This window comes from Seriola aureovittata, chromosome 6 (genome assembly GCF_021018895.1).
Source record: "Seriola aureovittata isolate HTS-2021-v1 ecotype China chromosome 6, ASM2101889v1, whole genome shotgun sequence".
NCBI classification, from domain to species: Eukaryota; Metazoa; Chordata; class Actinopteri; order Carangiformes; family Carangidae; genus Seriola; species Seriola aureovittata.
This window is the reverse complement of record NC_079369.1, coordinates 25,553,129-25,576,777: the sequence shown is the minus strand read 5'-3', so window position 1 is coordinate 25,576,777 and position 23,649 is coordinate 25,553,129. Positions and strand designations below refer to the sequence as shown.

The following is a 23,649-nucleotide window of genomic DNA, read 5'->3' as shown; positions in this document are numbered from 1 at the left end:
TATAAAGTAGCATAAAACGGAAATAGTACACTATAAGTAACACTATAAACTGTTTAGCAAAATCTCCACTTCTATATATATAATCTTATTGCCCTATGCTAATTACAAACTGACCAAATTTGGTGCAATAACAAAGCGTCAAATGACAAATTAAAGAGAAAATCAGCAAGTTTGTCTGCCTGGTCACAGTCAGCCCTGCAGGCTGTGTTCCTTCTGCCCACCAAATTAAAAATAGGAGAGGGATTATTTGTGGGTCGGTATGGTTTTAGTGTGTGAGATGGAGTGTGTGTTTGCTCCCCTGTGCAGCCAAAGCAGCAGCAGCAGCAGCAGCAGCAGCAGCAGCGGCGCACTTAGCATAGGCTTTAAATAGCTAACTCAAATAAAGTGAGAGGAGGCCAGGGATCAGAGGCTGAGAGGGACTCTGTGAGGGAGGCATTCCCAAACGGAAGCTGGCCTTTGGATTTCCAAACACCCATTCGGAGCGAGCAATGCCAGGAATGTGATGTCGTCCAGCAGCAGCGGCGGTGGCGGCGGCGGCGGCTGTGAAAACCGCCGGGCCACCAGGTGCTGGTGGGCCGCCTGACAGGAAGTGCAGCAGGAAGTGCAAGCAGAGGTCCAGCAAGGGGACAAAATGGCGGCAGGTGACTCAGCAGAGAGGAGGACAGGAGCCAGACCGAGGGAGCAGAGGCTCTCTGAGCAGAAGTAGAGCTTCTATCAAGCCCAGAAATCTGTGAGCGGCTGAAAAGGGAAGACGACTCCCCCTCTGAAACAGCCTCTTTCTCAGCGACTAACCGCTCTTCTGCACTTTGCCTCCTTTTTTACACACTGTGTTAAATTTCTATTCTCTCTCATCCTTTCTACCTTTTGACGGCCTTCTTTGTGTGCAGGCTGTGGGAAAGTTTCCCGTAATGGTGAGGTCATCCACCACCGACTACCCCCCCATCACCCCCACCCCCACACACACACACACACCATTACTACATCCCCCCCACCCTCCATGCTGTCCCTCTTTCTCTAGGCCAGGCACGACTGCAGGACAGTGATGGGTGATGTGTCCTCACGTCCCTCTCTCTTCCACATCCAGTTCCTCCTCTCTCTCCACAGAGACCAGGATCCTGAATAGAGGCTCATTCAGAACTGGTATCTGATGATCTGGCCTCTAAAACCAAGACACAGCGTGGACACAGACAGATCAGCAGCTCTTTGCGGCACCTATCAGGCATTTAAATCACCTTCCTTTTCTCAAACACACTCACAAAAGCTTGGATACACTTTGATATTGCCAAGTTTATTCAGCAGGGTGGTTCTTCTTGCATGTGTGGACTTGCTCACATTCATCTGAAACTGTTTCTTGATATAAAACCGGTGTGATTATAAAAAGAAACTGAATATTTGTCAAATGTCTCTTAAGTTCTGTAGATTTTAGTGATTGCACTTTGATTCTGTGTGAAGTGTGAACTTTGGTGGCTGAATAGTGGCATCTATTGGCAAAACTGCAAACTACACTTTTGATTTTAAAGGGTCAGTTCAACCAAATTGACAAAACAACCTCTGGCGGTGCTTCTGTCATACACATGCGGTTTTAGATATCTGACTGTGAGATAGTAATTACATTTATGATGCTCAAAGCACTGAAAAATTTGATTCAAAGATGCAAAAATCAATACTATCATAAAATGTAAGAGCTTTTTTTTCTATTCTGGATGACTGGACTGATTTTGCTGCCTGTTTCCAGCTGTAGCTGCAGCTGTTTTAAGCTAAAAAACCTCTAATAAACCCAGTCTACATCACATGCACAGCACCAAATGCCAGTCAGACAAAGTTAAAGTCCACAAAGTCCACAGAGTACAGTGGGTGGATAGATTTATGTGACTCAACGGCAGGAGAACTGAATAAAAAACACACAAAAAGCAAGTTGTCTTTGTTAACCAATGAGGGAATTGAGGGACCATGATGCTTTGTTTCAGTCTGAACATCTAATGACGTGTTAGTAGCAAATATTTTTTCTCTTTTTTAACTTATTTTGGACCACTTTTGCCTTTATCATGACAGGGACAGTGAGTGAGAGACAGGAACTTGAGCCCGGGCCGTTGCGGATAGGACTGAGTGACTGAACCGAGTGAGCCATCAGGGCGCCGCAGAGGAGTCATCGAAGACCAAAACGGAGCTAAAAAGGAGAGTAAATACTGGACTTACATTTACCATGTGGATACAAACACCACTCCACAATAAACCTTGATGTTGCTCTGTATCTGCTGGATAACTATTGTTTGCCATATCTACTTTGTTGTTAGTGTCATGGTTTGCCCTGACAGGACTGTTTCGCTGTTGAATCCTGTTGTATAACGTCATTAAACGTATAAAAGACACTGTCTGTCATTGTTTGCGTTTGGGTTCAGTTATTCCGTCACACGTGACAGAAGGAAATAACCAATATGGACCCAGTGGACAAACTTTTCCTCAGTTTACCATTTACTTGGGAAGACTTTGATGTGACCACAGACACTTTTTTGAGTGAAGAGCCACATTTCCTCAGATTACTGGCTGCTATTTGGAAGCAGGACCCTGATTTTTACCCAAGAGGTGTCTTTAAGTCCAGCCCCGCTCCGTGTCCTGTAGTTACTGATTCTATCACATATGAAGGAATAACTGAACCCAAATACAGACAACACAAAAGGGTATAGGTGGGAAAAAAAGGTCTTTTAATAACAAGAGCAAAACAGTCCTATAAGGGCAAACCATGACAGCTAAGTGCTAATATTTCAGTGTTGTGTTGTCAAGCTGCTTCCACTGTGAAAATTAATTCATGCAGATAAAAAAAAGAAAGAACTTAACAGGTCCAAAAATGACTCTGTTCATCATATATACTTTCTACCAAAGAAATAATATCAGTAACAACATGCTTTTCTCTTGTGCAGGGAAAAACTGAAACCGTCCACATGGTTCCATATGAAATGTTATTTTGTAATTTGGGTGAACTGATCCTTTAACAAGGCCTCACACTTAGAGATGCTGTGGTAATATTCATTTAAAAATCAAATTTTAAAAATTAAAGGTAAAGCAGGAGAGGAAATTAAGAATGAAAAAATAAGTTGTACTAATTTTATGACATTAATCACAGTAAATGAGACTCTTCATGATAACTGTACAAATCTGTATTTAAGTCACTGGTGAAGGAACATAATAACAACTATATTATTAGTAATACAACAAGTACACGTGGGCAGATTATGTAGTTAGCTCACTGTTATGTAAAACACTACATCATATTGTCCCCCACAATAATATGGGGCATAATTACATAAATTCTGAGGTACACTTTACCTCTAATCCTAATGTACAGTTTGTGTTAATATACAAAAATATATGACAAGTATATTTAGGAAAAATGAAGGTTTTTTTTTTACACATCTGTAAAAAGGGATAAATACTTTGAGCAAAATATAAACACAACACAATAAATCCATCTTAAGTACAAGGCGACCGCGTCGTTGGCTCTGTCACGTGACAGCAGGGTCGGTTCTGTTTGAACATATAGAATGGAGCTGTGATTTTGAACAGAAGTGATGCTGAAACCTGATTTACACATTTACACCAAGAAGAAAAAGATTTCAGAATTATAACGTGTATATTTATGTGCAGAATATCTGATATTCTTCAGGTTTAATCAGAAGGAAATTAGTTATTTTTGACAGTGACTTCCAGCAACAAGTGAGTTCAGTGTGGTAGTGTGGTGCATTGAAAGTAAGTTTGCAGATAAAGTCAGAAAAAGTGTCAAAATCTGATTCTCAGAGGAGATCGTCTGTGAAAAAGGGTCTGATTTTTTTTTTTTTTTTTTTTTAAACAGCTCCAAAGACAGAGTTCAGAGTTTGGCATCTTGCAGGTGATTATACCTGACAGTCTTGGCTCCCTCTGGTGGCAGCATCCAGCAGTGCGGCCAGTACGAAACGCTGCTCCCTGTGCGGGATGGACCGACAGGACCAGGAGCTGGAGTGTGTGTCTTCATGTGTTTTTTGGCTCTTGGGAGGAAAAGTTGTTGTAGAAGTCTTTTGTTTTTTTCATAATGATGTGATGAAGTCGAGCCTCAGTCTGTAGTTTGAGTCTCTCTCTCTCTCTCTCTCATTACTTTTTATGTGACCCAATCATGACCTTTGAGACGAAGTTGACGATGGCGCTCGCCGGCTGCTCCGGGTCGTGCTCAGCGAACAGGTGGCACATATTCTCCGTGTCACTCTGAGATTTCCTGGCGACAAATCCAAAGATCCTGACAGAGAGACACAGAGGGACAGACAGGGACATTTACAGAAGAGCAGGGGGGACAACTGCCAATACATTTTGAACAGGTGTGAACAGGTAAGGAGAGATTTGGAGACTCGTGTTTGCTTTGGGTGACATTTCACCCGAACTCTATCGAACACTCATCCTCTGCAGCCTTGAAATGCAGCTGTAAGAAGTTTATAGCTTCTCCACGTCTCCACTGTCAATCGATTAGCTGAGATACAGCTAAATGTGCAACCTCAGCCTCAGCGGGAAAAGTGAGTGTTTGATATCTAAAGACAGACTTTGGACCTCCTGGTGTCTTTGATCCTGGTCTTTGAAACTCTGCATGTCTCATTATCAAACAGCCCGACTATTTCAGCCGATTGTGGTGAGACCAAGCTCTACCTGCTTTTTTTCTCTAATCATATATTGAAGCTAATTGCCTCTATCATTCTAATATTATTCCTCGAGGAGACTCCAGACTATTTTAGGCATATAAATGAAGATGCAATTCCCATAAACAGCTTTTTTTCTCTACACATGCACCATAACAAAGGTGATGAGGAAAAAAGCAGTGAAGGGAGAAGACGATAAAAACTTACTTTGCAGTGGAACCGCTGCCTCTCGTCCATCTGTTCAGTCAGAATAACATTATGTTATAAAACTAGTTCTGGACATCACATATACACATTCATATTTAACATATCTACATTAATATTTCATTAAATGTAAATGTATAAACAACAATCTCTCCTCTGATACAGCTTAAACTGACACTGTCATAACAGGACGAGGATGTGTCAAATAATTGCTTATTAAATAAATTCATCATATCATACAGGAGTGGACATCAGCTAATCAGCAGCAAAGGTTGAGAAATGTATCCTCTCTCTCTCTCTCTCTCTCGTGTGCTTTCCATTACAATGTATAAGAGTATGGTCAGTTGTGTTGTTGCAGTTTATATGAATGAAGTGTCAGTACTCACTTCCTTCCCTGTGGGTCCAGAGAACAGAATATAACGGTGTTGACGGCGTAGTGTCTCCTGAAGAACAACCTGCAGGATCCAACAGAGTCTGTGTGAACATGTGGAGTCCTGCGTGATCACACCTGAGTCTGTGTGTGTGTGTGTGTGTGTGTTGGTGTGTGTGTGTGTGTGTGTGTGTGTGTGTGTGTGCATGAGCGATCACTCACTTCCTCTGGTTGTCAGTGAGTGTGATGCCCTGTGCCGACACTTTGAAGTGGACGACGGTGGAGGCCGGCGGAGGGTCCATGGAGAGCGTCACCGTGGTAGCCTTCTGAACCGCCTGGTGTCCCGTCAACGACTCCAGCTCCACGGAGCCCAGGTACCACACGTTACACGCTGCGCAGCGACGCGGCAACATGCAGACAAACAAATACAAGGAGTTACTCACTGAAACATAACACACACACACACACACACACACACAAGTCAAACAAACACACAGATTTGTGTACATATGTGTGGTACCTGCTCCCTGTTTGAGGAGTTCAGCTGCCGAGTTTGTTGCTGTTTGTGCAGATGAATCATTCAGCTCCTCCACTGGGTCTACAAGCAAACACACACACACACACACACACACACACACACACACACACACACACACATACACACACACACATACACACACACACACACTTGCATGTAAGACTGAGAGTTGCACTTTTTTTTAAGAACCAACAGAAGCAAAAAAACAAACATTTAAAAAAAAAAAAAATTATATTAAAAAGTTTTTAATTTGTACAGAATCAACATTAAGAGCATGAGCAGCAGGAAAACACCAAGCTCTCATTGTATGCACAAAGTCTTATTGAAACCTGATTCTCATGTCTTAACCCACAAAAAGGTCTAATAATCTTACTTATGATATGTGTATTCATGCAAGAGAGCTTGTTGGTCATTTTAAGGTTTTTCGTTACAACCCCAATGCTACACTTTGACTTTGGTTTCAAGGCTAATTTAAGACTTTATTAAAAAATATATCATCTTTATTTCTCAGTTCAACCAAAGCGTTCTCCAAAACCTCTGTTGATAACAAAACGGTCTGAACCTCACATCTCAAATGTCTTCACTCAGCTACACACAGGACTTTGTCTGAATATAGTGTTAAATCAACACTGACGAATGATGCAGAAACTTTTGGTACTCTTCAACAGGTGATTGAGGTGTGATACCTTCAGAAAAACGTACACACACACACACACACACACACACACACGTTTTACCTTTGTCGGGCAGGATGAGTTTACAGGGCAGAGCCAGAGGGGTGATGGAGTGCTGACACACCAGAGCAGTGAGACTTCCTGTTAAATAAAATCATAATAAATATTTTACAAACAAACCCGCCAAATGCCGAAGCAGCTGCACCTCGTCGTTCTGACCACTAGAGGGAGGCAGAGGAGACACATTAAAATCCCTGGTCTACTGTGTCTTTATCACCTGACTGCGTCCACCCTGGTGGACAGTTAACAGCTACAATTGAGGAAGTGAAGCGCTTTAAAATGTCGGCTCAGTGTAAATGTGTTTTACTGCACTAAGAGAGAAACACTGGAGCTTCTTTTGTCATCAGCATCACTGGTTAATGCAGTTTCTGCTTTTCTTCTGCTTTTATAAAACATGAGATTGACAGTTTTCTGAAATGGTTCTCAGTTATTAAGAAATGAAATGATTAAACAGAGCTATAGTATGTGTTAGGTTTCGAGTTGGTGTTTGGGAGTATGAAAGATACGGATGTGTATTGATGTATCTGTTGACACTGAGGAATTGTTTATGAATTTAAGGGGACCCCAGGAAGAGTAGCCATTGTTACAACGCAGTGGCTAATGTGGATTGAAGTACATGAAATAAAAATAAATAAACCAGCAGGATCACTTCACGGTGACGTGGGATTTAGTTTGTTCATTTTTGCATCAATATGATGAGATATTTGGATTTGTCAGGTATTTAATTCACTGAATCACCCAAAAAGAGATATTTTCTTAAATAAAATCTTAGTAAATTCACAATATAATGACATAAAAGTAAAACATAAAGAAAATGTTTTCATTAAATGCCTTGCTCAAACATTTAGAAACACCAAATATGAGAAATGATGGACTATCCTCACCAAAGTAAGGCTCATTGGGGCAGCCTTTAAGACGAACTCCCTTCTGTGTGCACTCGATGAGGAAATGTCTCACCAGCTCATTGGACAGGTCTCCCACTGCAGAGACACAGAGACCACATTTCAGCATAGGAACTGTCAGACTTTTGGACCCTGATTTACATGAACAGAAAATACCACTCAGGAAAAACATGCTGAACCTACCTTTCTTACTCTGTTGTACCACAGACGGAGGGGGTGTGGCCACCTTCATAGCCAACCCGTACGCCCCGCGAAACGAGTGACTGTCTCTGACAATGAACGAGCCCGGCTCTTTGTCCTTTAGCACGGCGATGGCTGTTCGGTGGGTCAACAAACAGAGATAAGCTAAAGTTAGAATCGCCGCGCTCAGACTGTATATAGAGGGAAACCTTTGCACAAGGCTGTATTATCTGCTCAGAAGTGGCCGTTCTGGCTCTCAGGTCCAAAACCAATATTTACCTTGGTCTCTGGAAATGTCGGGCTTGTACCAGAACTTGGAAGTGTCCTGAACAAACTTCACAGTGTCATGCTTACTGCCAAAGTCTGCGAGACACAGATTAAAGCTCTACGTTAGGTTTGAGACTGGCTTTAGCCCAAATATGACAAAACAGACTTTTAAAGGGGCAGTACACCCAATTTACAACATCAATCTTTTAAACCACAGAGAGATACAGAGACCCCTGATCCCTGAACTACTGTTTCCGGGATAGTGTACCTGATCCGGGTGACTGGGTCCCACTGAGTCCTCTCAGGGGGTCGGAGGTCATGGAGGACGAGAAAGGGATGCTGAGACTGCTGCCACTGTGAGGGCTGGAAAACCCGCTTAGAGAAGGGGAGCGGGAGCCAATTTCTCCCCCCTCAACCCATCTCCTCTTCTCAGGCAAGATCGGAGCGAGGCCCCCTTCTCCCCCGAGGTTCAGGGTCCCGAGCCCCTCCATGGCCTCCAGCAGGCTGTGATCCAGGCCACCGTTCCCCAACAACAAGGAGGACAAGTCTGCGCTGTCTGTCTCTCTGCGGACCCCAAGACCTCCACCCAGGCTTTTCAGAGCCCCCCGGGGAGAACTGTGGGCATTGGGAGTGCTGAGAGGGAGAGGGGGTGAGGGCTGGGGGGGGTACGGGGAGTTCAGGGAATTTGGAGTCCGGTCATGCCACACTGGAGGAGGAGTGGCACTGCAGAGGAGAAAGAGGGAGAGTTAGAAATAGAAATGAACACAAACAAGTTTTTAACGAATTAGTATCATGTCTGGTTATTTAAGAACCAGGTGTGTGTGTGTGTGTATGTACCTGTCTGTGTGTGGGAGGGGGCTTCCTGATGACACAGAACACATGGAGCCAAAGATCCTCTGACAGGAAGCAGGAGTGACCGACACGTCTGATCTGAACAGGTCTCCCTCTGTGGAGCCGCCGGCGTGGTTCATACCGTCCAGGAAACTACGGGCATCTGAAACAGAAAAGAAAAGGAAAAGAAAAACAACGTCAGTCTGACACATACAGTCATCTTGTAAAAAACTAACCAGATGTATTGTGAAAAAACCCACAATTAGAGACAGTTACATAACCTATAGTAACTATGTGTTTGCTTTCGTTGGGGCCCTGCCTTTGTTTGAATTACAGAACCATCAACATGTAACAGCAGAACCGAAACACACCTGTCATTTCTTTCTTTTACCATTATTTTTTAGGGAGTGTCAGAAGCAAGTGGAATATTTTGTCAATAAGAAAATTATAAATTGCCAATTTATAGTCTTATCTGTCAACTTCTTTTTCATAGTGGGCCCTACAGTGACCATCTGACTGTTTTCTCATCACATCACATTTTCTCAAAGTTTTTGGACTTTTTGGACTATTCCCAAAATTTCAGATTTTCTTTCCCAAAAAGTGTGTCTAGCCTTTTAATGTGTGCCTGTGTTTTGTTTCAGCAGGATGTAAGAGCATCATTCAGTCTGAATCATCCACATCTAACAATGCTGTGTAGTAATGTGTCATCTCAAAGGCACGTTACAGTAATTCACTCAGATGTTGATCCAGTCCATCTGTGTATGTAAGTGTCATATCCAGTTTATTTTTATTCCTCTCACTTTTTTTTTAAAGTCATAATTTTGAGTTTGAGGTTTTGAGAAATACACTTTTTTTGTTTATAGATAAAAACACTAATATCTATCTCATGTCTTAAGTATAGACACTTAATGTGAGCTTAAGTTAGCCTATAAAGACTGGCAGTTTAATCCTAGCCTTCTGGCTACAGCTCAAAAAATATTAAATATAGTAAGCATTAGTTTGACCTTTTGGCAAATGTGCATATTCTCTTTTTTGACAATTTTTCAATGAACTCAACAATGTGTGCAGCACTGGAGCAGCTGCCTAACTTAGCATAAAGCTAAACACGACTAAAGCTCACGTTAACATTTCACAGCTTGTTTACAGAACTTTGTAAACACAGAAGACACAGTACTGTTTGTCCCTACTTCCAGCGTTTATGCTGAGTTAGCTTTGAGCATAACACACAGACACTTGAGTGAACATTACTGACTCAACTGAATCAAACTCTCAGCAAAAAAGCAATTTTCCTTTAAAACTGTACTTTCCTTATTTGTAATCTTGATAAACAGAGCATTGAGCTGGAGTCGTGACGTAGTTAGCTTAGTTTAGCCTAAAGACTCGGAGCTAAACAGCTAGCCTGACACAAACTACACACTTTTTACATGTTTGCATTTCTTTTGTAGCATTAAATAAATGACAGAGATATGACATTTGAGTTTGTGAGCTTTAAATGTGTTGGAAGTCGTATTTTTACTTTAGTTTGGACAGAGCCAAGCTTGTTGTTTCTAGCTATGCTAAACTAGGTTACAGCTAGTTGGAAGAGGAAGAGAATAAATGGGTGCAAAGCAGTAGGATTGACAGCGCACACCAGAAAGCAGAGGTGTATGTGTGTGTGTGTCTGTGTGTGTGATGTTGGAGGGCATTTCAAACATCCCAACACGACACCCTGACATTCTGACAACACAGTGTGTCATTCAGCAAACACCAGGACAGGCCTCCTCAGGCCACAGACAGGCCTGTGAAGCACGATGAGTCACCGAGAAAAGAGTCAGTCATTATAAAGAGCTCCTTGTTTCAGACGGCGGCCCCCTCCCTCCCCTCTTCCGCTCCTTCCCCTCCATTCAAGCACTCAAGAGATGGAGGAATTTGGACTCGCAGCTTTGTCTGTGATCATGTTGGACAAGATACAGCATCTCGAGTGGATTATATAATCACACGTGTGCTGTTAATGAATTTGAGGAATGTATGAATGAGTGAATGACGCAACCGCAACACACACAAGGTACAAATGTAATACTATCTGAACAACTGAAGAGTAACTACTGAGCATTGCCAGCAAAGTTACATGACATATTGGATGTAGATGCTTGTGCTTAACTTGAGCATTTCCACTTAAAACCTCTACTTTACTACATTTATTAGACACCTATTGTATCGTTACTTCTTAATAAAAGATTATACATAAAAAACATAAGAACATAGATGTTTTATTATAGACAATTTACAGTATAAAGTAGTTACAATTAGCTCCACCTCAAGAAACTACAACAATAAAATGCTGTTTATATGTTAAATTATAACATACCTATGTAATGATATAATAAACTGAAAGAGAGAATTGATATATATTTTTGGGAACCTGGGAGTTCAATCCACTGCAACTTAAGAAAACACATGCAAATAGACAAAACACAAACAAATTCAGGACACATCTTGATCAATTGAACAACACATGTGCTGCAAATAAAGACGACACAACCAAATACACAAACACTGTAAAAGACAGAAACAGAAGTGTTCCCAGGGGACACTAAAAAAGTGATGAACCCTTGTTGCTCAATGCCTTGTGGGGTTGAAGGTTGAAGGTTGTGAGGTGACGTTAAAAGCATTGAACAACAAGTGCGCCCCAGCTGGGTTCATCACTTCACAGTGTCCCCTGGAAACACTTCCGCTGTGTTGTGAGTATTTCCAGCACATGTGTTGTCAAATCGATGAAGGTGTTTTCTGAATTTGTTTGTCTTTTGTCTGTTTGCATGTGTTTCATTAAGATGCAGTTCGTTGAGCTCTCCGGGCCACCGTACATAAGGCTCCCAAATGGCCACCAGACTGAGTGTATCAGTTGATTTTTGATAACTGAATTCATTGCTCATTTGCTAGAGAATCCGAACCACTTATAAACGCACTGTTTTGTAGACGGATCTGTGCACATGGTCAAAAATAATGTGATGTTTAGGGACCCAAGATAAAAATCTTTCCCTCGGAGGCCACTGACAGGTCGATCTGACCACGGTAGTTTTACTCAAGTACATTTTTGAACCCAGGATATTAAATATCTCCTACCACTGGTATAAAGGTTTTGAGTCTAATGGGACTTTCCCACAGCCGAAGGGCTCCCACACAAATTTCGATGATGCCTACATTATGTATGGTGTATCAGATATCTGTGAGCGCCGACTTACTGGCAGCTGTTCTGAACGGGGCTCACTTAACCATAGTGAAAGTTATGTCACGTATGTTCAGTATCTGTCTGTCCACAAATCAATTTAGTGTGGAGCGAAAACTGAAACTAGCAGATAAAGGTAATAATCCCACAATGCAATATGTTACGTTTGATTAATCCAAAACGCTTCCACCTATTGTTTTGGTGCCATATGAATTCCCCTCATTGTGTATCTAACACTCAAACACAGGCAGTTGACACTCAACTTATACTCTTAGAGGTTAAAGGTCAAGGGCCCAGAGCAGATTGTATTGTAGAGTGTTTCAGATTAGACCCAAAGCTCTCATCACTGACACTGACTCATGTACAGCTACAACAAGAGAATAACCCGAGGCTGTAGTTGTTGTTGTTGTTTGTAGGAAACAAACACGCTGAGGGGAATGCACTGAGGGCAGCAGGATTCCTCAAACATTCCCACAGTCGCTGTCAGTTTCCCTCTCTTGGGACTTTTTCCCAGAAAGCATCTCCCTCTGTTCCCACGACTGATTTATCTCACTGAGGTTTTTGTCACATCTGCTGCTCCACAGCTCATCCTAGCTCATCCACCTAATTACAGAACAGCCCAAACTGTGGCAACGCCGGCCTGACCCCACCCTGACCTCTGACCTCAGACCTTAGACCAGACTCTGGCTTCCCTGCATGGTCGTTATTACACCCTCACACACCTTTCACCTCCTGTTTCCATGCTGCACAGTAGCCATAGCTACTCATGTTCAGCCAGACACACACTAATGAAGAATCCTGGAGAGACGCACTGAGCGAGAACATTATGAGCCCAGTGTGAAACCGAGGGAGACGTGTCCATTTTCTTAAAGGTCCCATATTGTATAAAATGAGATTTTACTTGATTATAAAGCAGGTCTAGGTTCAGTATTAATACTGTGAAAGTATCAAGGTATAACAAAGAAAAGAAATTTTGCTCCATAAATTCTCAACTCTTTCCCCTCCAAAATAAGAGCTTTCTCTCCCTAAAACTATCTTTGGTGAAACTGATAATGTGACAGAACTGACGCTCCGGATTCAACATCAATACCAAGTGAAATGTCTGTATGTATTAAATACTGTCAAGTACTGAAAGCAAGTTTGTTTAAAAACATGTTTATATCTAAACAGACTTTTTAACTCTGTGCTTATTTAATCCCTGTGGGAATTTACAGTGTAACAATAACCAAAGCAAGGTTTGAAAAACACATGTGGCAAAACTGATATGAAAATGTATACAGTAACAGTTTGTTATGAAACAATATGTGTTTATATTTATCAGATTGTTTAATATTTTTCCTAAATCTTTTGCATCAGGGAGGATTTCTAACTTCTACATTCGTTACCAGGGACAAGAGAGAGAGAGAGAGAGAGAGACAAACACAAACACAAACATGGAAGCAGACTCAAACAACAAACACACAAACTTTACCATGTGTGCTGTTACACTTTATTCTGTGAAAAGCTTTGAGAGTTTTTTCCTCTTTTCATTTTGTGAACAGTGTTTTTCTGTCCGTTGTTTTCTCCCCACTCCTGCAGCTCTGAGTGAAAACAAAGCCTCTTCAGTTTGGGTCAAACCGTGCAAACCAATTCCAGATGGCACAGACCCATGTGGGCACGACTGCCAACATCCACCAGCCAATATTACCCCCCCCCCCCCCCTCTCAAAACCCGTAACACACACACACACTAACAGATACACACTTTTCCTGATCAAAGAGAGTGATGGTTGTACAGCTCAGACTAAAAACATGTGCATACCTTCATGCTTGGTATGGAGATAAATCCCATTAATCATTAAAGCCACAGTGAGGTAATCTGGAGCTAATATCTCCCCTCACATTTCCCACCTCAGACCTGCTGCATGAGCAGGACGGTGCGAGAGGCAGGGAGAAGAAGAAAAAGTGAGACGTAGAAAGATGAAAAACATACAGCGGCCACATGTTCAGCTACAGAGCTCCTGTGTTTTCTCTGACAAAGAAACACTTCTTCTTCTTTCTTCCACTCACGCATCCAAACATTTACTCGCTGAGCAGCATCACAGCGGAGCGAGTGATGAGCCTACACACACTTTTAAAAAAAACACACACACACACACACACACACAATGATGCACATGGAGGACAACAGTGGGTTTGCAGACTCCCTGCTGACCACAGGAATGTGAATGCAAGCACTTTGTCTCCACAAACACACACACACACACACACTGAGGCTGACAGTGTGTGAAGGTCTATGGCATGTTACAGCTGTTGAGAGCGATCACAGGGGAGGAGGAGGCCACAGAGCAGCTCTGAGGAGGAAGACACCTGCTGCTGCCCAATGACCCACTGAGGCTCCATATGTTTGAGTTATAATACTCCAGGGTTCAGGGTAAAGTACACTTCTTATTTATGCTTTAAAAGTTTAATTAAAATGCAATCAAATATAAATTAAAACTAAACCCTGAATATTTAACTGGACCCTGACTGATCATACGTCCCTGGACATCAGAGAATGAGTTGAAGTTACATTTCCAGTTTAAACCTGCTAACCTCCCTGATTGGATGATTTAAGCAACAATTCAATGAGCTGAGGCAACCAAGATGTGAAACCCTGAGTGGTGTCAACTGCACTGATAAAAAGATAAATAAAGATAAAATATAGTATAAAATATAAAATATAGATGGAAATCCGTGCAAGACTGATAAACCATTGCACATGGATTATTAAACAATGGTCATGGATTTAATTTCATCCAAGTCAGGATGATCATATGAAGCTGAGATTTTCAGGTTTAGCGGTGAGGAGGTTTCAGAGTACAACTCAGGTCTATTTTAGGCAAAGTTCAGGTGTCTGACATTTACTGTAACTGGTGTCTAATTCAACAAATGTCTAACAGGTGTTTTGATTCATTTCTGTCAGAAGTCAGCTAGAAACACCTGGGAAACACAGGCTCTGATACTGGTTTTAACACCTGATCTGTATCTGGATAAGTTATGTGAGATCTGTGAGTCTTTGCGTTTCCACCTGGTATTAAAATGAGTTCTCATTATCTTGACTGTACCTGCTTTGTGATTGGACCTCAATATGCAGAATAGTTTGGCAGGACGTGTCCTAGGTCAGTTCCATTGCTGGGCTAACTTTACTGCCACTAGCTGTTGTGTAGCTTCTGTGGAGCTTGGTTAAGAGCGACCAGTCACGCCGTACAGATCGCAGTTACACCTCGCTGAGATCCAATCACAAAGCAAGTCTGACCACCTTCAGATGTGGTCTGACTGATCCCAATTCGATCTGCATCCGTTAACACCTAACAGAAATATGTGCTTTTCCTTATCCTTTCATTTCCTTATAATACAGATCACATTATCAACTTCTACAATTGTCACGCTGCACTCACATTGGAGACTTCAGCTGAGATGCTTCTCATTCACTTTGAATGGTGTGACTCACGCATTGCTGAACTGCATCGGTAGAAGTTGAGAAAAGTTTGACTTTTCAAGCGCCACCAGCCAAATCAAATCACGGTTATGCAGATCAAACCTGGTGTTCAACATCAAAATGGAGGAGAGGTTGATTATTACGGTGGGGATTCACCCTGTTCTCTGTGATCTAAGTTCATTTACATAACGGGACACAAACTGAAGAAATCAAGGCTGGAGAGATGGCGAGTTTATTTCCTTCGCTTCCCCTTAGCATTGCATCGACAGCTAGCATGGCACGCAATTGCACAAAATAGCATACCTCTAGCCAGCTAGGTTGTGTGACTGAACATTCACTCCTCTTTTTACTTCTGGTTTGGTCTCCACCAACTCCAAAATATCTCTAAATCCTCCACTTTCTTCACCAGCTAGTCTCCATCCGTAAATGCACCATCACACCAAAGCCAGAAGCTAAAAGAGACTAAAAGACTCGGTGAAGCGGCAGATGTGGTGATAATTGCCTGTGGGAGGGTGATTTCTTTTGCTATTGTTAAGAAACATTCATTAATGGAAGCGTTTTCTTCCCAGAGAACCTGCAGCTCTCTCCTTGGTATCACTTGACGCTGCATCAGAATGTGATCAGCTGGCGAGCTTCACCCTCCCTACTTCGTCTTGTAAATCAGATTCCTCTGTTCTCTGTTGGAGCTCGGACCGACAGCTTTATAGACTCAGTGAAGTGGCAGAGGGAGAGGCCGAGTTACGAGGCAGCTGAAGAGGGAGGGAAGAATAACAACAGTGAGTAGAAAGAGAGAGAGAGTGAGAGACAGAGAGAGAGGGTGAAGGGTAACGGTGTATAAAGACAACACTGTCATCACTGAGGTGTTTTATTGGTGTCTGAAGGAATCTGATAATGAGATGATGGCTTTATAAACTGCAGTCAGAGCTACTGCTACTACAACAGTTTGACTCATGATGCACCAGCAACAACAAAGACAGACTCTGCTTGACTTAAGTCATCACATACTGCACTGTGAGGGATGCGTTACCCGGCTCCATTTCGGATCCGGTTCCAAGTTGGTAAAATACTTGGATTCCTGACATTTATGTTTTCCTTCTCTCTCTGACACTACAGGCATTAACAAGGAAAAAACAGACTGATGGTGTCTACAAACGATGCTCTCGTTAACAGCAATGTATTCCTTGTTTCTTGTGTAATTGATTGTGTTTTTATTGATCGTTTCTTGTTCTCTTAGAAAAGAGATCTTAATCTCAAAGAGATCGCCTCATTAAATAAAGCTTAAATAAAGAATAAATGAAAATAACTCATCGAAGTCAGAACTTTTTTTTGAGCTTTTTGATAACTCCAGATAACTCGTTAATGTTACTCTGTGACCTGTATCCGTGCAACAACATGTTCGACTTCAGGTAATGTTCGGAGCATTTACACGCACAACATCAGCGATTTCTTTAGTTGATATTCTCTGAATGATAAAGTACAATTAATATTATTTTTGCTCTGTTGTCTTTACTTTAGCTTCTTGACAGAAAAAGGAAAAATTAGTGAGGGCAGGGTTAATGAATGTCACAGAAACATATGAGGTGAAACAGAACGTCCACGGTTCAGTTCTGATAGTTAATTACTGTAGTTTCTATTAGTGTCAGCGTCATAAAAACACTTTGTTTTGTTACTGCGCTGAGTAAAATGCTATCGAACCCCATACTGTTCACTCGAGGTGAATATCAGTGATTTTGTGTATAAGGAAAATCTGAAGTGCAGAAATGTCCCAGATATTTGATCATGTCTTGAAGCTGGAGTGAAATTCCTCAGACTTTAACCATCTGCAGAAGTGATCATGGACTTCTCTCCTGCTGGTGGCTCCACACACGGCAATAGTTAAATCATGCTCCTGTGTTGCAGGCAGCTCTTTCTATCTTGGTTGTTATGGAAAGATACGGACACGCAAAGTCCTGCTTCACACTTGTCCACAAAGTTTCGGACAAAGGTTTTGTTTTCATTGCTGCTTCATGACCTTATGTGTTTTTCTATGCAGGTTGGTGTTATAGACCATGACACGCGGTTTTGTATTTGTCCAGACATCTAGGTAAAAACTGGCTACATATGGTTTGTAATAGTAATAATAATTTTGAGATGTCGACGTTACATACAACTACTATTGTCAACATTTTTTCAGTGATTATTTTCCAGATTTTATTGGGGCCCTGCTTCAAATAGAAACATAGTACTTTAAAAGTTGTTGAAACAACTGTTTTAACCTCGAAGCGTAAACCAAATCCGTTCTTAGTGGCATCTGCTCATAAGCAGAGTCAGACTGACCAATTCATTCAGTCCTAAAACTGACCAGGATTGTGGTTTCGGTTGCTAACTGTATGTCTGCATGTGTGGCCATATAGTTAATATGATACTGGAAGTTTCATAGTTATTCTGATGCACAGAGGTTTGTGCCAATGCCACTCTTATAATCTTTGAGGATCATGTTGACATTATCGCAAATACTATTTTTATTTTATTCCTATTATACGTTTTTTTCTGTATTTTAAGCATGAGCCATCCACTGATCAGAGAGTTGGTGGTTCCATTCCTGGCTCCTCTAGTCTGCATTTCGTAGTGTCTTTGGGCAAGATACTGAGCGGTAAAACTAGAAAAGCGGTACAGTGCAGTTCATTCATTTACCACTTAACTGGACTGATAAAACAGAAAACCGGAGGGAATGGGATCAATTATTGGTCAAAAACTGGTCTTTTATCATGACGACAGGGTTCAGGACTCTGATTGAGCTACTTGTTGTCGGTCCAACCTGGCAACACAGGCTGAGCTTCCCCGCTGTTGTAACTTTCCATCGTTGTAAAATCCTGCACCACAAGCGGTGACTGGCATCTGATAAACCAACAAAATGTAGCTTTTAATTCGTCTTTACTCTTTTCAGTGATTCCATGCTTCCTCCAGTTTCACGTGTTCTGTCATGTTGCTGTAAACTGCAGATGTACCGGCCGCCATTACATCACCACAGCTTGCATGCAGAACAATTGATGTTCTGGTAAGTCTCACACGGGCTGCGCTTGTGACAACACAGACCACTTGTTGATTAATGCTCTGGGGAACAAAACCCTTGTTTCTCTTTTTTCCATTTTGGTCTCCGCACCCTCAGCTGGCCTTCTGTCCACTGTGTCGTCAACATTTTCCGTCCTTGTAGCTTGAATTTTCTGCCTCTTTGCCCTTCATTTCCTGCTGTGTTACACAAGTCAGATGTTTCTCACACAGGAAAATTAAAATTTAATCAATCATTAAAATATCTGCAGTGTCTCAGAGCAGCACATCTCAATAACTTTGTCCGGTGGGGAAATGATCTATTTTCTGTAAACTTGCATGTTGCTATTACTGCGCACAAGACAAATTCCTGTTGAGTTTGGGGCTGTCTGTTTCATTAGCAATTAATCTGCCAGTTGTTTTCTAAATTAATCCACAATTGTTTGGTGGATAATATGTCAGAAAATTGTGAAAAATGCATTACAGTTTTATAGGTCTGCAATTTGCTAATTATTGCAGAATAAATTCCAGGACAGACTTTTGTAGTAGCATGATGCTGTATAGGGATGTTTGTTGAAAGAACTCCATTTAAACATAAATAAATATTCATCAAATCTTAATAAATGTTCTTCTTCATACATGTTCAACTGTACACTTTCATATTATTGCATAGACACCTGCTGTGTACTGAATAAAAGACTTTTATTACTTGTTATTATATTATATTTTTAATGGATGGATAATAAATTGAACACTGTGTCTATTTACACTAATATTGGTGCAAATTTACATATAAATTATTAGAAAAGAGCCCAAAGTTTAAATCAGTTTGCTATAAGTTGATGCTTGTTTTGTCCGGCCTTTACCTTTACTCCAAAACTGAATTATATCAACAAGAAAGAGAAAATCCTCATAAATGAGAACCTACAATTAGAGTGATAAATTACTTTAGTGATTAATTGATCATTAAAGGGGCTATTTATAAGTTTTCTCTGCCGCAGAAACTGGTTTCTTGCCAGGAGCAGGTCGTCGACCCTTGTTGTCTTTACAAGAGAAGAGGTTATAATACGTCATCTGAGCAGCACTGTGTCTTCAGGGCAGATTTGAGGCTATAGTGAGTCGCTATCGGAAAGTGATGAGACAGCTGGGGCTAGATGGTTAGCATGCTAACTTCAGTAGAAGGAAAGACGTGATAAAGACAAGACCCTAACATTGGCTCCACCTCTGGAGACAGATCTTGGTGAGTAAAAGAATGAAGTTTGATGCTGAGCTGATAACGTTTCTTCTAGATTGCTAAGTAAACAGCTGCTAATGCTAACGTTAGCTATGTAGCAATAGCAAAAACTCACATATAGCTCCTTTAAAATAGCTGTTGATTATGTTTCTGATGATTGACTAACTAATCAAATTGCTTCAGCTCCAGTTGAACGTGGAAAATTAATTCTTGACTTCCAAAAATCTTTTTGTTTGAAACAGCCGCAAAAGTTTGAAACTAGTTAACTTGTGGGTCAGTAAGATGTAATTAATGTGTATTTTTTATTTTATTTTATTGTGTATGACATCTCTGGCAGATGTGGGGAACACAGCAACAAGCCCCCTCCGGCCCCCCCAACACAAACAAGACTCTTCAAAGACTTTTTCGGTTCAATCCAGGTCAGTAGTGCAGAAAAAATGGGGGGGGGGGGCTCCCTTGGTTAACCACCAGTACATCAGCCTTCCATGACTGCATGATGGAGGCCAAAATAGTCTTTAACAGGATGAGGTCATGAACGCAGCAGTGGAACAAACCACCTCACCATCCCACCAAATGTGAGATGTCAGAGTCACTGCAGACGCTGTCGGAGCCGGAGATCAACAACAAGGAAGGAAAATATGTATCTTTTCAAGCACAGAAAGAAAGAGAGACAGAGAGAGAGAGAGAGAGAGAGAGAGAGAAACAGAGAGAGGGAGAGATAACATGTAAAAGGCATCTGACAGAGAAATTCCAGCAAAATACCAGAGGCCTGGAGGAGAGAGAGAGGGGAAGTGTTTCTGTGCATGTATGCCCTCCTTAAAATTCCCAGGGGGGGGCAGAAGGAGAGATAACGCAGTATAAACAAGAGAGAGAATGAGCAGAAAACGCCTGCTGAGAGAAAGAAAAAGAATAAAGAAAACAAGGAGAAAACAAAAGCTGCTGAAGTTCAGCTCTCAGACAGATGGTGAACTGTCACGTTTATACACGTGAAGAAAATCATTCAACCACACGCATTCTTTCATTCTCTCTGACACTTGTGAGCACGTACGTACCCAGGGATGCAGTCATGATGTGACACTGTCAGAAGGATCCAGAACTTCCAGTTTCCTGTTTTACCCCCAAGTTTCAGGACCACGTCTTCAACCTTCCTGCTCTAAAGTCTGTTTCTGGTGCCTCCCGGCGTGAATCAAACTCTCCCTGTGTCCAGAATCTCCTCCTCCTTCTCTCTGTCTCTCTCTCTCTCTGTTTGACTTCTGTCTGCAAAAAGCAATCTGAGCGTGACTCGCTGAGGTTTTCCTTTTTCTTTTTTTTCAGGGGGTAGGTAGTTTCGCCACCATGCCCGACTCCCTCTGTCCACCAGATGGAAAAATAAGCTCCCGGTTTGTTCCTGGCTTGTTGTGACACCGCTCGACTTCTGAGTTTGTATGGAGGGAGGGACAGAGGGAGGGAGGAAGAGAGGAGAGGTAGAGAATTTCTCCCCCCTCCCCTCCATCCTTGCCGACATACCCTCCCTCCTCTTCCTCTCACTGACCACTGAGCATTGTTTCTGCCGGGCCACTGTGAGCACTTTCCCCCAATCACAGTGGATTCCAGCGGGGTCAGAGGTCACATGTGGCCTTTTATGGACCACAGAGAGGAGGGGGAGGAGGGGGAGGAGGTGGTGGCGTTTTGGTGGTGGTTGGCGGTTGGGATGTGGAGGGGGGGGTTGATCTGGGGGGGTTTCTATGGCCTCTCTGTCAGGGCATGTGTGTCCACTCCCACCATCTGCTCGCCACAAACACTGAGACAAAGGCATGCAGACGCACACTGACTGTGTCTCCTGCCATGTCTCTAATCTTAGAGCATCATAAATTACAACATTCAGCTCCTGATTGAATTGTGTGGAGTTTACTTTTGTTTCAGAGGAAGCGTGTGCTGCTGCTGGGCCTTATTTTAACCTGTCGCAGGAAATGAGCTCCGTCCATCTGTGCTGCTCATTTATCAGTTTAAAGGACCACATCTTAATTTTGAAAATAACTTCACGAATGCTAACAAAAAACTTTATGAATTCAGATTTAAACAAAACCAAACAGTGAACTGGCCCCAGTTCATATTTCAGGGAAGAATATGAGAGTGGTATTGATCTTACCATCTAATTTCGTAAAATGTTGAACTGTTCCTTAAAAAGAATTATCACCAGATATTATAGATTGTGTGTTTAAGCCATGTGGTCTTTCATTTATAAGCTTAAAGTTCCTCCAGATGTTTTAAACTCTGTAAAAAGTGAAAAGAATATCAAAAACTGGGTCTGAAGCTCATCTACTCTTACTGCCTGATTGGTAAATCTGGATCAGGCCTTGAGCCCCGCCCACCACCTGCTTGCTCCAGGTGGACAGGTGAAAGAGCAGAGAGCATCAAGGTGGTTAGAGGAGGAAACATCAGAGAGACTCAGCCACATGTTTGAGCCTCAGTCAGACCCAGACCCAGAGTCTGTCGGGACCAGAATCAGAGACTAGCAGACGGATCAGAACAGTTAGCGCAGTTAGCATCTTTTATTTGTTTATGTTGTTTGTTAGCTTGTAACTGGCAGTGGCTGGCACAGTGTTAGCTGTTGTGCTAATGCTAACTCTCTCTCTCTGTACTGACAAGGTTTCAGGTTTATTTAGCTCCGCCCTCCGTCCCCACAAGCTGACAGGATTGGTTCCTCAGGTTTGTGACATATGAAACCCTGGCTGTCTGAATCTGTTGTTATGAGACTGTCATTGGTTCACTGCAGCTCCAAGGTGGAAACACTCATCATATGGATGTTAAGAATGTTAAGTTGGTGAAAAATCATCTTTTTGTGCTGATAATCTGATTATGATTGTAAAGAGGGAGAATTATTAAATATTTGATATGTTAATTTTTTGCTAAATTTACATATAAAACAACTTCCTCCTTTTGTGTTAGAAAATAGATTAATTACAAAAAACTCCTTTCTGATAAACAAACCTATTCCAGACCAGTCCAGACTCCTAAAGAATATTGAGTAATTACTGCTGATAGTTGTTGTGATAACATGATTAGTCATACATACATTTTTTAAAATTAATCATTAGTGCAATAATTGAACTGTACTTTCAAACTTTTCTATTTTCTTTTTTTATCTTCTTCATTATTTTTTTATGTATTTCTGGTCAACTTGAGTCATTTTTAAATACACTTAATTTATTCTTCTTAATTTAATTTAAGAAGTGTCTTTATGAAAAATCACTTCATGAGATTAAAACTTAAAATACAGAGCAGTTTTCTGACATTACAGATGGTTCCTAAAGATCTGTTGACCACACAGGTAGTTTAATTGGTAATTAAACAATCAACCATCTGTCTGCACAAAACCTGTTCAGGATCAGCAATGGCACTTGAAATCTGTGAGATCCATCATCCGTCTCTCATTCAGCCCTCTCACCCTCCCTCTACTTTCCCCTGACCTTTGACCCCTGAGCCTCAGACAGTCAAGTGTTTATCTGAGCGGACCATCCGCCCTCTGCTAAACCCTCAGCTCATAACAACATTGACATTCCTCTGGCTGAAACCTGCTTCCGCTGGCTGAGAGCTACTGTATATATCACTGTTTATTTGTGATTCGGCCACATGTGCGCAGACGAAATCATTACATAACATGTCAGAGGTTCACTGTCACGAGGAAGAGACAACAGCAGGGTTTATCTCCGGGTTGATACGAGGCGAAACACTGAGACGAATCTGTGATGTAAAGAATGTCATTTATCTGTCGCCATTAAACCTTTTAAAATATTATTGTAATTGTGTTGAATTTTGTGTTTCTCTCTTTGGTTTCTATGCAATTATATTTATTGTAATTTATTTTGTATTTTATGCATTATACCTACATTTTATCTTTTACTGTGTTGTAAGGCGTCCTTGATTGCCTTGAAAGGCGCCTATAAATAAAAATTAATTTTTATTATTATTATTATTATTATTTGATGATTTTACAGGTTAAAATCCACCTCAACATCTTGGTTAAAACTGGCATAAATTTGGTTGCTTGTTAAGCCCTGCTT

At 41.5% G+C, this 23,649-nt stretch overlaps 1 protein-coding gene across 2 annotated transcripts in view; it reads right to left on the bottom strand.

Annotated features, from left to right (window-relative positions):
* Nucleotides 1-1,267: 1,267 nt before the first annotated feature.
* si:ch211-191a24.3 (tensin-3) overlaps nucleotides 1,268-23,649 on the bottom strand; it is a 54,420-nt gene continuing 32,038 nt past the window's right edge. For both annotated transcript variants that reach the window (XM_056378411.1, XM_056378412.1), the window contains 11 exons: nucleotides 8,688-8,844; nucleotides 8,119-8,573; nucleotides 7,863-7,946; nucleotides 7,587-7,718; nucleotides 7,386-7,481; nucleotides 6,505-6,582; nucleotides 5,750-5,827; nucleotides 5,452-5,620; nucleotides 5,246-5,314; nucleotides 4,863-4,892; nucleotides 1,268-4,264 (listed from right to left, as the gene is read on the bottom strand). In XM_056378411.1, coding sequence (XP_056234386.1) covers nucleotides 4,123-4,264; nucleotides 4,863-4,892; nucleotides 5,246-5,314; nucleotides 5,452-5,620; nucleotides 5,750-5,827; nucleotides 6,505-6,582; nucleotides 7,386-7,481; nucleotides 7,587-7,718; nucleotides 7,863-7,946; nucleotides 8,119-8,573; nucleotides 8,688-8,844 — 1,490 coding nt within the window. In that variant the 3' untranslated portion in view covers nucleotides 1,268-4,122. The remainder of the gene's footprint in view (nucleotides 4,265-4,862; nucleotides 4,893-5,245; nucleotides 5,315-5,451; nucleotides 5,621-5,749; nucleotides 5,828-6,504; nucleotides 6,583-7,385; nucleotides 7,482-7,586; nucleotides 7,719-7,862; nucleotides 7,947-8,118; nucleotides 8,574-8,687; nucleotides 8,845-23,649) is intronic.